Source organism: Oncorhynchus nerka, linkage group LG20 (genome assembly GCF_034236695.1).
Source record: "Oncorhynchus nerka isolate Pitt River linkage group LG20, Oner_Uvic_2.0, whole genome shotgun sequence".
Lineage (NCBI taxonomy): Eukaryota > Metazoa > Chordata > Actinopteri > Salmoniformes > Salmonidae > Oncorhynchus > Oncorhynchus nerka.
The window spans coordinates 20,637,032-20,654,037 of NC_088415.1; the positions used below are offsets into that span (position 1 = coordinate 20,637,032).

The window sequence follows — 17,006 nt, forward strand, 5'->3', positions numbered from 1 at the left end:
CCCCATTCAACCTGACAGAGCTTGAGAGGATCTGCAGAAAATAATAGGAGAAACCACCACACTTTTACACTCATCATTTGCTACTGCTACTCTGTTCTTTATTTTACTCGTCCGGATGCCTTGACACTTTACCCTGCCTTTGTGTATATATCTACTTCTGTCAAATTCCATTCCCTGTCAAACATACTGCCAATCATTGTTGCTATTTTCCACTGAGCAGCAAGCAATGGAAATGACAGAGACGAGGCTGATAAAAGATTGTCTTTAATGTTTGGCATTGTTAATGAATCCATACCACAGCAGTTATGGGAGTAGGCAAACCACTTTTACAACCAAACACTGTTTGATCATGCTAACACCATCTGTACAAGAAAGCACATTGAAAAGTGTATAAAGTATTTATATTTGAAGATTTGAAGTCAACAATGCAGACACACCACAGTCTAATGGATTGGTCTTCTTTAAACATTGATTATAGATATTCATCAATTATATCCATTTCTGGAGTACGTGTATTTACACAAAACAACAATACAATTATTTTAGGGGGGTCTGCAATAATTCTCAAAAATATTTCACAATACCACTGTATGTACAGTAACAGAATTTACATTGAAAAATTCTATTGTACCTATATTTGATCTGAGTATCACACCTCTCAACATCAGCTTGCCCCTACACCTGATATTCATCTTATTTAATCTATAGCTCCGCTGTTCCATACTAATTCCACTGCTAAACATACCCTGCATACTTTCATGGTACATCAGTGAAAAACGTCAACACTGATGAACCTGCATACAAAAATAGATGTCTGATCAGTGGAGAACCTGATTTACAAGAACACAAAACCAAGCATTTACCTGCAGAAAAGGACTGTGTGAAACAAAGAGCTGTCGTTGGAACACTGACCTCCACTTTCCAACCCACTGGTGGTGAGTTCTACGTTACATCTCAGCTAACTGTCTGTTGTACCTTCATTCCCCAAGGAGATCAAACTCATGGTCCTGTCTGAGCTACTCATACTAATCTTCTATACACAAACATGTCCATATTGCAGATCAGGGTGAAGAGGAGATGCAGGCAGAAAGTATTACTGTAGCACCACATCGTCAACCAAGGCAGGACGAAACAGATGTCACACGTTGATATTATCTGCTTTGTTCGGAGAGTGTTGAGAAAGTGACGAGAAAGGAGAACTGTCATTTTCACGAGTTTCTCAGAACCAGTCAAGTGAGTTGTCTGAGCGAGAGATTGATACTGCAATTCAGTGCACTTAAGGCAGGTGGGCGGAGGGGGGTGCACAGAGGGTGTGGGGGTGATTAAAACAGGTAAGTTGTACTGTAAATCAGACAGAAGCAATGGCATTGCCATCAGTCCATTTACACACGGTCCATATTTAGTACTTGTTGGTTGACATTGGCCTGAAACATATAGAGGCAGAGAGAGGGTGTGATACTGGTTTTCTGAGTACAGTTAGTCCAATAGGTGATTGAGGTACTGTTAAGTCATTATTCTTCATTATTCTTCGTTACTTCTCATTTTACCACATATTCGTCTCCATCACCATCTACTTTCAGGGATCAATCCAGTCCTATTGGATCCAGCTCAACCTGTGCAACTGAAATTGGAACTCACTGTTGTTCCAGCACCTGACAATTTCACCCCTTCCTTGTACCCCTCCCAATGATTGATCAGATCTGTCAGTCAGAGAACACTCATGCTCCTCTCATGAGACATTTCTATCTGGTACACAAAAGATTAGAAGACTGGAATAGATACATAACTTAAATATAAAACACATTAACAGAAAATAAGACCTGCCACTTGTGTAATACAAATAGCACATCTTGTTTAAATACATTCACATTGGTTTTCCATACGTACCGTATGGATGAATACTCCTAGACTGAGGTTTATATGTCCTTTGAGGTTTGGGTTGAGAAGAGCGACCCAGGTCAAATAACAGACTTGCTTTCAATGAGAACCAAGTATCAGAACAGAGTATGGGAGAATGCCATATGGCGAAGGACTAAACAGTGTTTTGTAAAAAAAAAAAAAAAAAAAAAAAAAGAGCATGGAAACCCCATACATACTGTAGCAAAGCTATCAAAATAAAAGGTTAGATATATGTAGCATTGAAAGCAGAAAAGACAACATCACTTTACTAAGAATATAACTTTCTGTAGTTGCCTTTTGTTGTGGAAAAGGGGGGGGTCCTTTCGGAGTTTGTATCGTTTGATCATGTTGATCGAGATCGTCATGTTTCACAAAACGGCTGTATATTGTTCTCTAATGAAAATAAACTAAACATGCTCACATACTAGTTGTAGAAGAGTGTACAATCAATATTAATTTAAACAAAGTCATTATTATCGGTCACATTGTCCAACAGATAATATTTCCCTTATTAATTCTTATGAGGCTGCTTCTTCCATTCAGAATCAGACCGTCTGAATACAGTGAGAAGATTGAGGGCGTATCTCAATAGTCTAAAGTGGATTCCTCTCCTTGTTTCCTCCCCTTTACCTGCACTGATATGAAAACATGGGATGGATGAAAGCATGAAAGCAATATGGTCAATGACTACAATGTATTTGCATGATTCCACAGCCCATGATCTTTCACATCAATGCAGCTGAAGGAAAGGAGACAGGGGGGAGGGAGTCACTTTAAACTATTTAGATGCACCGAGGTGACTGAAATCTCCAAGAGGCCCAGCACTTTAGTACTATAATATAATAGACTATTGAGATGAAGCCAAAGATGGTCTCCTCATGGTGTCTCCTCGTGTTCCTCGCTGATGCACTGCTCCCATGCAGCCTTGGCTTGCTCCTCTCTGTGGCTATGGGGGGAGTGGAAGATCCTCCGAGGCAGGGGGATGGGCTGGGGCAACAGAGAGCTCAGGTCCTCCTCAGGGATGCACCCCTCCCTCAGGTAGGGCTTGGGGGCACAGCCGGGGTTGGGGGCGCCGGTAAGGAATGCGGTGGGGGCCGTGGAGTGGTATCTGGTGGTGGGTGGGCCCATGGGAGTGAGGGTGGGGGTAACCGTCGAGGCCGGCCGGTTGGGGGTGAGACTGGGGTGGGAGTGAGGGTGGGAGTGAGGGTGGGGGTGGGAGTGAGGGTGGGGGTGACCGTCGAGGCCGGCCGGTTGGGGATGAGACTGGGGGTGGGAGTGAGGGTGGGGGTGACCGTCGAGGCCGGCCGGTTGGGGGTGAGACTGGGGGTGGGAGTGAGGGTGGAGGTGTGAGACAGGGCTGCGGTAGTGGAAGGGTCGGACCTGGTCGAGGGACTCTGCTTCTGGCCCGCTGTAGTGGATGTGGAGGTAAGGAGAGTCTAGGTACTCTTCAGGGGTCCACAGGTGGCTGGGGACGGGCTCCATGGCATCATTTCGCACGGGGGGATCAGGGTACTGGCCCCCAAAGTTACTCTCACTCAGAGAGGAGACGCCACTGCTGGCACTGCCCGAGAGGGTGGAGTTACTGCCCCCCAGGGCTGACTGAGGACTGGTAGGGGAGCCTGGTATGGGGTGGAGAGGAGACTAGATAAAGAGAGAGAGGAAGATAAGAAATGAGTTGACATCTGTTGACCAAGTTAAGAGGATAACATTATTTACTGCTGCAGTATGCATGACTGTCTTTAACCTTTCTGAGAGAGCGAATGGGCAGTGCTGGGGGTGGGTCACTGTTCTGGTGGTGGAACGCATCAAAGTGCATCAGGAAGTGACCTAGAGAGAGGAAGTAAAAACGTTCACATCAGAATAAACTTCCCATGTACTTTACAAAACCTCCTATTTAGTGTACATGACAGCTAAGGGACTCTTACCCATAAATAAGGTGTATATTATGACATGATTGTTCTTACCTGGTGGGAAGGACCTGGGCGGGACGGGGGGCATGATAACACCCCCTGTGGGTCCCTGGATGTAGGGTACTGTCTCCCTACCCTCCCCATCTAGACTCCAGCTGCTGGGGGCACTAGGGAACACTGGGGGAACAGCAGAAAACCACATGTTCACCACAGAGCTAGGAAATCCTCCTACTGTATGTGTAGTTGTATCCTACTTAGCTCAACACTAGAGAAAAGCATCATTGACCAATTTTACCACGCACATTCAGTATACTTGCCTTTCTCTGGCAAGCCCGTGTGAGGATCAACGCATGGCTTACAGGGGCTCACTTGTTGGAGTAAGGCACGCTGCAGATTGTTGCTCTGCAAACAGAGAGACAAAAAAGGCTAAAAATAAGGGTAAAGTATAAGAACAAACAGTATGCTCTGTAGTCCCAGTACCAGTATATTTTTGCTTCGGGCCAATTTGCTGTTCCAAAGCTTCAGTGAACTAACTGTCTTCTTAAATAACTAATACAGCAATGTCGTCAGTCCATTTGGCAGCAATTGAATGGTTTGGCCTGTAACGTCAGTACCTGTCCGTTGTCAGTCATGCTGTAGTACATGGTGTTGTTAGTTCTCTGGTGAGGGGGCAGCAGAATCATCACCTCCCGGTTGTGTTTGGTTTTATCCGGTAGGGACGGAGAGCCTGGGGGAGGGAGGGAGGGGAATAGGATGGGTCTGCTGTAGACTGTATGGACACCAGAGACCCACTGATAAACACTGGATATACACTGACTGACAGTTATAGCCACAACTGTGAATTAGCATGTTTCCTAAATAAAACATTTACTTTCTGGTGCAGGAGTCACTCACCTCTAGCGCTGGAAGGGGCGGAGTTGATTATCTGGGAAGAGGTGGAGCGAATGGAGCTCAGACTGGAGGAGGAGGGGCTTGGCTGGAAAATAAAACATCTGTTCACACACGTATCGTCAAAATGTACAAAACTTGCGTGTGTGTATGCGTGCATGTTAAACCCACCTGCATGTGTGCCGTATCCTCAGGGGGCTCTCCCATCAGGCCATCTGTCAGGATGACCAGGTTTCCTCCCGCCTCGCTGGAGGTGTGAGAAGAGAGGGAGGAGGAGGACTGGCGTATAGAACCTTGCAGGTTCATAGGGCTAAAATAGAGGGAGAGATGGTCACATTGAGATTACTGTAACATCTCTTTCTCAAGTGAAACCTGTGTGAAACTGACCTGTGTCTGTGTATCAGACGAACGCTCTCTGGGCTCATGTGGCTGTGAGTGGTCAGGATGCCTCTGGGAGAGTTGACCCCTGTGTAGGCCGCTGGCAACCCCTGTTGGGCCACATATAAAGACTGCTCTGAATATTTACACTGACTGCACGCGCACACGTGCACACACACACCCACACACACACACACACACACAAACCGAAGAGCATGTGGAACCACTTACCTGGTGTAAACCAGCCCTCATCATGTGGAACTGATCTATCAGCTTTTTGTGCAGAGGACGCATTTCTGGGTGCACCAACTTCTCGTGGACAGCCAGCCCCACTCCAAGGATGTGAACCTGTGACAGTGAAACAACGTGTAGGAAAGAGAGAACATATGGTTTATCTGTCCTCTATACCCATGTACACTGTATGGACCATTGACCAGTGGGCAGTGAGGAGTTAAGAGTTGTGTCTGACCTGTTCCTGCATCAGGTCATTTAGCTGAGCTATCCTCTCTGTGTCCTCTGGTTGACTGTTGATGTAGTCCTTATCAAAGAATGCCTGTGGAGGATGAACATGGGATATGAATGAGTTACAAGGCATACTCCAAGTCGATATTCACATAATAATAATAATAATAATAATAATATGCCCACACATTGGGGAAACAAACATTCTTTCCTATTGGTATTGTAAAAGAGCCAACTTGGTCGTAGATTTTTTGTGTACAGAAAGAACAAAACATGCCGAAAAGCTGCTGTGTTGTTCAATGTACATGAAGCCAGGTCAAAAATCTCAACCAATGGTTTGAATGCCCCCACATAGGGAAGTAGAGCCTGCAAGAAGAGCCCTGTGGCTTCGAGCTATTCGGTGTGGGAAATGGAGGGACGCTGTGTCCAAGTAGACTACACGTATCTACGTGTGTGGAAAACATTTCATCACAAGACATTTAACTTGTTTAGTACAGTCCGTTTGTAACTCCACTCACTCCACTAACTTTAGTATGCTATAAATACTGCATACAAAATAACACCTTTTTTCTACTGCAGTAATTTTGCAGTGTAACTAGTTAGAGTTCAGTATAACTGCACTTCAACTGCAGTACACTGCAGTTATTCTGCACTTATTGCATCCAAAATACTACAGTCGACTGCAGTAACTGCACTTTTACTGCAGTTTCAAAACCTGCCTGGTTTCCCCACAGGCGGGCAGGGTCGCAACGTTCTATCGAATACCAACTGGGTCCTTAGCAGATAACACTGAATGTTCCCTCCATCCCTCCCTCCATCCCTCTCTGTCAGTACCTCCTGGTATCTGGCGATGCCCCCGTTGACTGCAGCATCTATGACCCCGTTGAGCAGCATGCTGAGGGGGTTGATGTTGCCATGGTGCTGCCGGTGCTGATACTGGCTGATCAGGGTCCGCAGCTCCTGGGTCTTATTCTCCACCACGTAGATGGCATTCTCCAGAGGGCTCACCTCCACCTGCACACACACACATAGATTTGAATCCATAATGACACTTACGAGAGAGAGGCAAACACAAATGATGCACTCGCTTGCATCATCTCCCTAAGGAGTCTGATGTCACAGTTTGAGACGATAGTATGAGACGACAGTATGAGACGACAGCGTGAGACGACAGCCTATGGGATGACAGCATGGATGACAGCATGAGATGACAGCATGAGACGACAGTATGAGATAACAGAAGCCAATGAGATGTCAGTATGAGATGACAGTATGAGACGACAGTAGCCTATGAGACGACAGTATGAGATGAAAGTATGAGACGACAGTATGAGACAGCAGAAGTCTATGAGATGACAGAAGGAGACGACAATTTGAGACGATAGTATGAGATGACAGTTTGAGACGACAGTATGAGACAGCAGTATGAGATGACAGTATGAGACAGCAGTATGAGACGACAGTATGAGACAGCAGTATGAGATGACAGTATGAGACGACAGTATGAGATGACAGAATGAGACGATAGTATGAGATGACAGTTTGAGATGACAGTATGAGACGACAGTATAAGATGACGTTTGAGACGACAGTATGATGATGATAGTATGAGATGACAGTTTGAGACAACAGTATGAGAAGACAGTATGAGACAACAGTATGAGATGACAGTTTGAGACGACAGTATGAAGACGACAATTTGAGACAACAGTATGAGAAGACAGTATGAGAAGACAGTATGAGATGACAGTATGAGACGACGTTTGAGACGTTAGTATGAGACGACAGTTTCAGATGATAGTATGAGACGACAGTATGAGACGACAGTATGAGATGACAGTTTGAGATGACAGTATGAGACAACAGTTTGAGATGACAGTATTAGATGACAGTATGAGACAACAGTTTGAGATGACAGTATGAGACAACAGTTTGAGACAACAGTATGAGAAGACAGTTTGAGAAGACAGTATGAGACGACAGTATGAGATGACAGTTTGAGATGACAGTATGAGACAACAGTTTGAGATGACAGTATGAGACAACAGTTTGAGATGACAGTATTAGATGACAGTATGAGACAACAGTTTGAGATGACAGTATGAGACAACAGTTTGAGACAACAGTATGAGAAGACAGTATGAGACAGTATGAGATGACAGTTTGAGATGACAGTATGAGACAACAGTTTAGATGACAGTATGAGACAACAGTTTGAGATGACAGTATGAGACAACAGTTTGAGATGACAGTATGAGAAGACAGTTTGAGACAACAGTATGAGACGACATCATGACATGACAGCACGAGATGACAATAGCCTATGAGACGACAGTATGGGATGACAGTGCTCCTCACCAGTTCTCTCCTCTCCACCTCAGCCCAGCGGGAGATTCCAGGGAGGGGACGAGACAGAATCAGGGTGGTTCTCTCAATCCACAGGCTCTGAAAACACACACATAAAACACTGAATCACCTTCTGTATAGTATATAGACAATATAATTACCTTCCATTGTCATTCATTCTATTTAGAAATACAAAGCAACAACTTGGACATAAAAGACACACACACATACTCTGAACTCATTCTCCCTGTCCTTGGGTCCCTTGTGGAAGGGTCTGTCGTAGTGAAAGCGAGTGACATTGTTGATGCGGTAGAAGCTCTTGATCCTCTCTGGGACACGCTCCAGCTGAGGCACATCAGTAATGTCTGACACTGGGGTCACCGCATAGATCTGCAGGTCTGAGGCCACGTGTTAAGGTAAACATAGCCAAATAGGCTGACAGTTGAGTTGACACACACACACACACACACACACACACACACACACACACACACACACACTGACCATGGTTAGGTTAGGATACACTGAGCATCACTCTGTAGGAGGGCGTCATCTGGTTGGTTGGGGTGCTGCATGGCAATGGCCTGTGGGAATTCTCCCAGCATTCTTTGCTGGAAATCCTCAAGTCGTTCATAGTCATAACCCCGGCACACAAATTCCTTATTCTGGAGAAAAAAAATGCAATTAGATAAAAGATCCTGTAGGTTTTGGGGTTAAGGTTAGGGTTAGAGTTAGGGTTAGGGGGTAGGAAAAATAGGATTTTGAATGGGACTGAATTGTGTGTCCCCACAAGGTTAGTTAAACAAGACAGTGTGCGTGCGTGTGCATGCGTGTGTGTGTGTTCATCTCACCCTAAGGAAAAATGGAAACTTCCTGCCATAGAAGCCCATCCTGAAGAACTCTGGTTCAATCCTCTGCTGTTCTATGATGTTGTCATAGTACGCAGCTTCCATTTTCTATAAAGAAAAAGACTTGATTCAACCCTCAGAGAGTCTTGATCTTTCTCAGCAACACACATCAACGAGGTTCCCTTGATGACAAAGTGGTCATAATGTTTTTGATATTTTGTCAGTGTATTGCAATGTTTTTCCACAATGTGAGGACAATAAACTATTTATATTATATTCCATTCCTTTCTATTTCCTTTCCATCTTTGTGATGATGAGTAGTGACTGGGGGATAAAGTAATGGCTCTGATGCAAATATATTTTTAAAGAGACAGGGAGAACACAGACAAGGGGAGAAAGAGAGAAAGAAAGAGAGGGCCAGAGAGAGAGACAGAGACAGAGACAGACAGACAGACAGACAGACAGACAGACAGACAGACAGACAGACAGACAGACAGACAGACAGACAGACAGACAGACAGACAGACAGACAGACAGACAGACAGACAGACAGACAGACAGACAGACAGACAGACAGACAGACAGACAGACAGACAGACAGAAAGACAGACAGACAGACTCACCCTTATCCAGCTCAGACTCTGGTAATCATATAAGGTTTCATACTGGAAAGCCAGTTCCCGACAGAGTGATATTCCATATTCCCAACACTGTAAAGAGACAGAGACAGAGCTCTCACTCATATGGAATCTCTCATTATAGGTATACAATATCATGTCTATGGAATATCATTCTCAGGAGGATCTGAAGGGAAATCATGACACATGCAGAAGTGCTTAGTCTTGAGATGTACATCCATTTGGGACTTTATCAAATCAAATTCTGGTTTAATTTGGGCCAAATTAAAGGATCTCACATTTGAATACTACCTAAAGTGGCTAGACAAAGCCTTGCACTTCCTTTGTTGAATTACTTATTTTTACTTGTTTTAGTTTGACTTTTTTTTTGCTTGACTTAACTTAGCTTGACTTGTTTTAGCTTGACTTAACTTAGCTTGACTTGTTTCAGCTTGACTTAACTTAGCTTGACTTGTTTTTGCTTGACTTAACTTAGCTTGACTTGTTTTTGCTTGACTTAACTTAGCTTGACTTGTTTTAGCTTGACTTGCCTTTCCCTTGTTGAAATAGTGGAGGACTTTGCGACTGAGGCCCTCCTTGCGTTGCCACTCGCTCTGTGTGGGGTAGTGGAGGAACTCTCTGAGGGGGCGGTCCTCCCAGTGCAGCAGCTCCCAGTACAGAAGCAGGGTGAACGCTGACTCTGTTGGTAGGGAGGACACAAAGGTCATCACAATTCACCACATTGACCTTACGTAGTAATCCTGACTGTCACAGGGTTCCAATACTATACCGTGTGAGCAGGTTGACAAGTGTGTTACCTGTGTAGTCCTCTGCCTGCAGGTGCAGATCACACAGCTTGTGGATGTAGCGGATGTACATCTCCTCCTTGTTCATCTCAGACTTGTAGAAGTTCTGGGGAGGACAGTCAAATGTTATCAGGAAGCAAGATTACTACAGCAACCAAAAACCAAAGTAGATTTGCAGTTGTCTCAACACATCTCTGGCATAACTGGTATATAAGTTATAAGGTATAATAAATCATACGATGTCTCACCATGAGGTTGGAAGAGCCACCAATTTTCTTGTTCTCCATTTCATCTCCTTTCATACACTCCCTAAAAGTAGAGCAGGGTTTTAATGTCTCTCCAATCTCTACAGTACATCCATGTATCAATAGTCAATGTTATGATATTAACATGTTGCTTGTAATGAGTAATCCAATCTACCTGTAATCTAGCAGCCGCTCCATCAGTCTCGTGACGGAGGTGACAAATGAGATGCCCGTCTCTCTCCACGTCTCCTGCTCAATTTTCTCAAGCAGGCTACAGACAAACAAGCTCTATGTTACACGTGCACATTAAGGACAGTAAACCATAAATACTTATTTATTTGAGGATCGTGATAGTGGTAGAGCTAAAAGCTTGGGCTGTGGGGAAACGGATATCTTACCTGGGGTAAGGCCCAAACAACTGGGTCCTGAAAGACGCAGCAGAAAAAGACACAACTAGTCAGGAGCATACAAAAGAACATTAAAGATGTAGGATCTTAATTTGATCACTCTTTTGTTTCGGAGAATTTTCCTGCACAGAAGGAAATGCAAACTTTGTGTATTCAATGTTTAAAAAGGCTTCTAAATGTTGTAATTTCCACTTTGAAATCTCAGACCTGATTTGCCCTAACGAAAAAGTATCAACCCTTACAAAAATGCCATTAATTATAATACACTGTTGCTGCAAGATAATTTTCCTGCTGTAGCAAACTGACTCAACTGAAGATCCTACATATGTACTACAGCACACTGACTCAGGTAACATTGTGTATGAATAGAAGACTGAGGTTGTTGGTTCTTACAGCAGACCAAAAAGCTCTCTGTGATTGCCATCCCCTTTCCCATCTGACACCATACTCTCCAGCTTGTCCATCAACTCTGCTTCCACCTACAGACAGACAGACAGACAGACAGACAGACAGACAGACAGACAGACAGACAGACAGACAGACAGACAGACAGACAGACAGACAGACAGACAGACAGACAGACAGACAGACAGACAGACAGACAGACAGACAGACAGACAGACAGACAGACAGAAATAGGTTAGTGCATAAGGAACCAACCACCACACTTCTACAGTAGCACTAAAATCATAGATCCATAACATAGATATGATATTGGGTTATAACATGAAGTTAAACAGGGCCAACAGAGGATGAGTGGTGGCACACAGCAGGGGACAGACAACACTGACCAGTTTGAAGTTGCCGTTCTGCCTCTGCTCCCAGTCCATCATGTCATGGAAGATGGGAATCATGATATTCCGGACCTCGCTCTGAGGCACGAGCGTCACTCCCAGGAATGGACCCATCATTCCAGGGATAAAGTGGGGCTTATTCTCACCTGGAGCACACAGAGAGGGCACAACACAGGTGTTATAGAAACACACATGACATTACCCATGAAGGCTAGAATGACAACAAAGCATCTGAATGTCATTTTATCTCACCAAGTTTCTGCCACATGCTGAAGAGCTCATAGGCCATCATCACTCTCATGTCTCCATACCTACAGAGGAAGGACGAGGGGGGGGGGTAATGTAGAAAACGTAGAACTACTGACCACACACACAGATAAATACACACACACACGTGATGGAGAGGTTCTTACTTGTCCAGGACTTTCTTCCTCTTGGCCTGTGTGAGGGGCTCCAGCTGCAGACTGGGCTGGTTGATGTACAGGACCGTCAGGCTGAAGAAAGAGTTCCACACCTGAGAGAGAACATGCACATCAGACACGTGTTCGAATTCCCTTTAACGGCAAAGATCTATCTATCTGTTTATCTATCTATCCATGTAGGCCTACGTCTTAGCAATGTTGTCACTTTATACATTTCACCATCCGGTTATGCATTTCCATAGTTTCTCTGCAGTCATAAATCCAGGTTGAACCAACTCAGACACATAAGAGTGGAAACAGGTGCAACACAGAATGACAGCATAATGTTGTTAGGAAACCATGGAGAGAGAAACAGAGTCCTTTGTGAACAGAGAACGACAAGGAGAGAACAGCAGGTTCTGGGTCGACTTCTCCGGGATATTTATAAGGCTCTATTGTTTACTGCTGTTGTTCAACATGACACGTCTCGTTTCTCTACAGAGGCACGCACCTTGAAGTCAAAATCCGCCTCAGAGAAGTTCTTGTGTAACGCTGGGGACAGGTACTGTGTTGTCACCACAATGACACTGCAGAAGAAGTCACAGCAAAACTTTAGGATAGAAAAGACGATGCAACGTCTACACAAATGTCACGTGCTATCAGCGTAAGGACTTTCATCTCATAGCTGCATATTTTCCCTTCTCTCCTATAGGAGGCCATATGAAGGCAGTGTTACAGCTAATGCGAGTCAGACTTACTGGCTGGTCAGAAGTCTCATGACACTCCAGTCTCGGGGGAAGATGGTGAGCTTCATCAGGTTCCGGAACACACAGAAGATCTTCAACAGGAACTCCTGGAAGTCAATGGAGGTAGTGAGTATTGTGTACATTATCATCTACATATTATACCTCAGCCCCAGGTTCCTAAATCAGACTGAGACTGTAGCTCTCACCTTGAGTTCCTCTTTGCTGTGGAAGTTGTTGAGCAGGTGGTGGAAGTGGACCTCTGTCATCTGTCTAAGTAGAGACAGCAGAGTGGACACATACTCCCCCTGGACAGGCAGAAACACTTCCATATCAGTGAGGTTGCATTACAAAACATGATCTTTTTCATGTAGTGTAGGAGAGGAGAGTCTCTGACCGTGATCTCAGCCGTGCACTGGGGACAGCGCTGCCCCCTAGCTGTCTCCAGAGACTGAGACTTGGACATAATGGACAACAGAGTCTGGAGCAGAACATCCAACAGGCTCTCCACCATCATCTCTACCTCCTCCTGAACAGAAGACTCCTAGGAAGAGGGGGAGAGAGAAACGATCGGGAGAGGTGAGGAAATAGGAAGGATAGAGTGGGAGGGGCAGAGAGAGATAGAGAGAAGTAGAGAAGAGGAGGAAAGAGAAACGATGGGGAGAGGTGAGGAAATAGGAAGGATAGAGTGGGAGGGGCAGAGAGAGATAGAGAGAAGTAGAGAAGAGGAGGAAAGAGAGAGGGAGATCGAGTGAGAAGGAATTTAATGAATAATTCATTAATTTGTATAAGCCGCTCGACAGACCAATTAAAATATTAATTCAGCACTCAACGTAAAGTGGCCTACAAAATATTGTCTTGACAATAATGTCTGAACAATGACATGGCATTATAATTGCCTTAACCAGCCTTGGCATTGTATAAAGTTCTACCAACTAGTCTGTCATCCCATCTTTAAATGTGAAAAGAATGTTTAGCTGGGATACTATAGATACACTACTGTAGGTGGTCTAGTAACCAGTTATGGTACCAGCTTTTGTTACAGAGAAGTAGCCCCTAACCACTGATACAGGGTCAGATATAATTTCATCCTCCTAATGATGATGATTAGGACAACTTCAACTCCAATCTCTTCTACTGCAGTAGATTCAGTGGTGATGTGATGTACCATAGCGCTGGTATTGATGATGGAGAAAATGCTAGTGAGGATTCCTGAGCAGATCAGCAGCTCCCTCTGCTGGCGCAGGTGCAGGTGGATGTGATGCAGGACCACCGGCAGCAAGATACTACGAGACTCTGAGAGGGGGAGAGAAAGGAAGAGGGGAATAGAATGGGAGGGGTACAGAGAGAGAGGAAGAAGGGGAGAGAGTGAAGGATCAATTGTAGAAAGATTTTAACCAGCTTTAGCCTTTGCCTTTTAGATGATTTGTCCTGACAAAGAACCAGTTACAGGTAAAACAATCTATTACATTCCCACTTTAGGAGCAACTAACAGTGTTCACAGTTTCATTTGGTGTTAGTAAAGCTGTCCTGTAGTCTTCAGTCTTACCAGGGAAGAAGAAGAGCCTGCTCTCGACGGTGCGGGCGATAGACTGCAGTTTGACCACGTCCATAGACTGACCGATGTCCACCGTACTGGGCATGCTCCCCAGCGTGCCCCGGACGTACTCAGCCACCTCCTGCACTGTGAACATCTGCAGCAGCTCGTCAAAGATGTCTGGGAAACTGTTCAATAACGCCGCCTGACAGGGTCAAGGAGAAGAGACAAGAAGGAGAACAGACAGACAGACAGAGGGAGACAGAGAGGCAAAGAGAGAAGAGCAGAGAGACGGGGAGAAGCTGGTCTAGATCATTTGTAAATGACACTATGCCATAAGGGAGTTTTAGGACTGTAACATCCATACAGGGATACATACGTCTTAAAAGGACCATAAGAAGAACGTAAACCAAAACAGGGCAGGGTAACACATATCTTATCGAGGGAGGTTGACAGCTGACAGAGAGCAACTGCTGCACTGGGTGACCAACACAATGTTGCGCTGTGACTAACTGAGACGAGAGAGACTTGGAGCATGTCTACCATAGAAAAGCATGCAGTTGATCACAACAGTAAAAAGACGGATCAGAATCAAAATAAAATGTTTTTTGTTGTTGTTTTTTTGCATAGTTTTCACTCAGTCATTCTCACACACACACACACACAGATTCATGCATCCATGACTTTACATACACCTTACATTATGATACTTCCACACCTCATTCCCTTTTCTTAGTTTAAAGTTAATGGTTTTGTTTACAATAAAGAAAATGTTTTAATTGGCCTATACCTGTTGTTCGCGTCCCCTCATTTTTGTGAACGTGGGTAGAGCATCCCTTTCCCTTTTCCCTTACATCGGCTCGGGAGCACCTCCGTTGTTATGGAGGGGGGGGGCAGTGAACGTGGGTAGAGCATCCCTTTCCCTTTTCCCTTACATCGGCTCTGGAGCACCTCCGTGGTTATGGAGGGGGGGGGGGGCAGTGAACGTGGGTAGAGCATCCCTTTCCCTTTTCCCTTACATCGGCTCTGGAGCACCTCCGTGGTTATGGGGGGGGCAGTGAACGTGGGTAGAGCATCCCTTTCCTTTTCCCTTACATCGGCTCTGGAGCACCTCCGTGGTTATGGGGGGGCAGTGAACGTGGGTAGAGCATCCCTTTCCCTTTTCCCTTACATCGGCTCTGAGCACCTCGTGGTTATGGAGGGGGGGCAGTGAACGTGGGTAGAGCATCCCTTTCCCTTTTCCCTTACATCGGCTCGGGAGCACCTCCGTGGTTATGGGGGGGACCGCCAGTTACTGGTTGTCTTTTCCACTCCACTGGTTTTGTGTGCTTAAAACCCCACCACATGTAACTGCATGAAGACCAGGGCCAGTTAGTTAGTTGTTTTTGGAGGATAGTGGGGTGTGGCTCCTGTCCTTGAACCCAGACTGACAGCAGGTGAGTTGTGTTTATTTTTTAGCATTTGTAATAGTTGTATTGGTTGAGGAAAATGTCTTCCATTTTGAGTAGTTTTGTTCAAGCTCCTTCAGAGGTAGCCTTAGAGTTGTGTTAAAACTAGATTAGAGCAGGGTCTTAGAGAAATTGGTGTTTTTTGGGGTCAGTCTGCTAGTACATTTACATTACATTTAAGTCATTTAGCAGACGCTCTTATCCAGAGCGACTTACAAATTGGTGCGTTCACCTTAAGACATCCAGTGGAACAGCCACTTTACAATAGTGCATCTAAATCTTTTAAGGGGGTGAGAAGGATTACTTTATCCTATCCTAGGTATTCCTGAAAGAGGTGGGGTTTCAGGTGTCTCCGGAAGGTGGTGATTGACTCCGCTGTCCTGGCGTCGTGAGGGAGTTTGTTCCACCATTGGGGGGCCAGAGCAGCGAACAGTTTTGACTGGGCTGCGCGGGAACTGTACTTCCTCAGTGGTAGGGAGGCGAGCAGGCCAGAGGTGGATGAACGCAGTGCCCTTGTTTGGGTATAGGGCCTGATCAGAGCCTGGAGGTACTGAGGTGCCGTTCCCCTCACAGCTCCGTAGGCAAGCACCATGGTCTTGTAGCGGATGCGAGCTTCAACTGGAAGCCAGTGGAGAGAGCGGAGGAGCGGGGTGACGTGAGAGAACTTGGGAAGGTTGAACACCAGACGGGCTGCGGCGTTCTGGATGAGTTGTAGGGGTTTAATGGCACAGGCAAGGAGCCCAGCCAACAGCGAGTTGCAGTAATCCAGACGGGAGATGACAAGTGCCTGGATTAGGACCTGCGCTGCTTCCTGTGTGAGGCAGGGTCGTACTCTGCGGATGTTGTAGAGCATGAACCTACAAGAACGGGCCACCGCCTTGATGTTAGTTGAGAACGACAGGGTGTTGTCCAGGATCACGCCAAGGTTCTTAGCGCTCTGGGAGGAGGACACAATGGAGTTGTCAACCGTGATGGCGAGATCATGGAACGGGCAGTCCTTCCCCGGGAGGAAGAGCAGCTCCGTCTTGCCGAGGTTCAGCTTGAGGTGGTGATCCGTCATCCACACTGATATGTCTGCCAGTTCTTGCTGTGAGATGTTACCCCCCTCTTCCACCAAAGCACCTGCAAGGTCCCGGACATTTCTGGGGGGAGGACACAGCCCCGATCAAACAGGCCCAGATGTTGAGATCCGGGCTCTTTGCTGGCCATGGAAGAACACCGACATTCCTGTCTTGCAGGAAATCGTGCACGGAATGAGCAGTGTGGCTGGTGGCATT

The 17,006-nt window shown here is 45.6% G+C and overlaps 1 protein-coding gene across 1 annotated transcript in view; it reads right to left on the reverse strand.

Moving 5' to 3' along the window:
* Positions 1-248: 248 nt before the first annotated feature.
* Positions 249-17,006, reverse strand: part of LOC115102025 (dedicator of cytokinesis protein 3-like) — a 135,813-nt gene continuing 119,055 nt past the window's right edge. The window contains 33 exon segments of the mRNA XM_065006042.1: positions 249-2,962; positions 2,964-3,082; positions 3,181-3,540; positions 3,644-3,726; positions 3,864-3,986; positions 4,112-4,211; positions 4,424-4,536; positions 4,704-4,785; positions 4,869-5,007; positions 5,085-5,206; positions 5,307-5,423; positions 5,545-5,628; positions 6,372-6,551; positions 7,896-7,982; positions 8,115-8,281; positions 8,407-8,548; positions 8,735-8,839; positions 9,355-9,441; positions 9,900-10,048; positions 10,167-10,260; positions 10,403-10,463; positions 10,575-10,670; positions 10,798-10,824; positions 11,200-11,285; positions 11,598-11,746; positions 11,853-11,911; positions 12,014-12,114; positions 12,513-12,588; positions 12,760-12,854; positions 12,954-13,052; positions 13,142-13,288; positions 13,913-14,040; positions 14,294-14,486. Coding sequence (XP_064862114.1) covers positions 2,776-2,962; positions 2,964-3,082; positions 3,181-3,540; positions 3,644-3,726; positions 3,864-3,986; positions 4,112-4,211; positions 4,424-4,536; positions 4,704-4,785; positions 4,869-5,007; positions 5,085-5,206; positions 5,307-5,423; positions 5,545-5,628; positions 6,372-6,551; positions 7,896-7,982; positions 8,115-8,281; positions 8,407-8,548; positions 8,735-8,839; positions 9,355-9,441; positions 9,900-10,048; positions 10,167-10,260; positions 10,403-10,463; positions 10,575-10,670; positions 10,798-10,824; positions 11,200-11,285; positions 11,598-11,746; positions 11,853-11,911; positions 12,014-12,114; positions 12,513-12,588; positions 12,760-12,854; positions 12,954-13,052; positions 13,142-13,288; positions 13,913-14,040; positions 14,294-14,486 — 3,957 coding nt within the window. The 3' untranslated portion in view covers positions 249-2,775.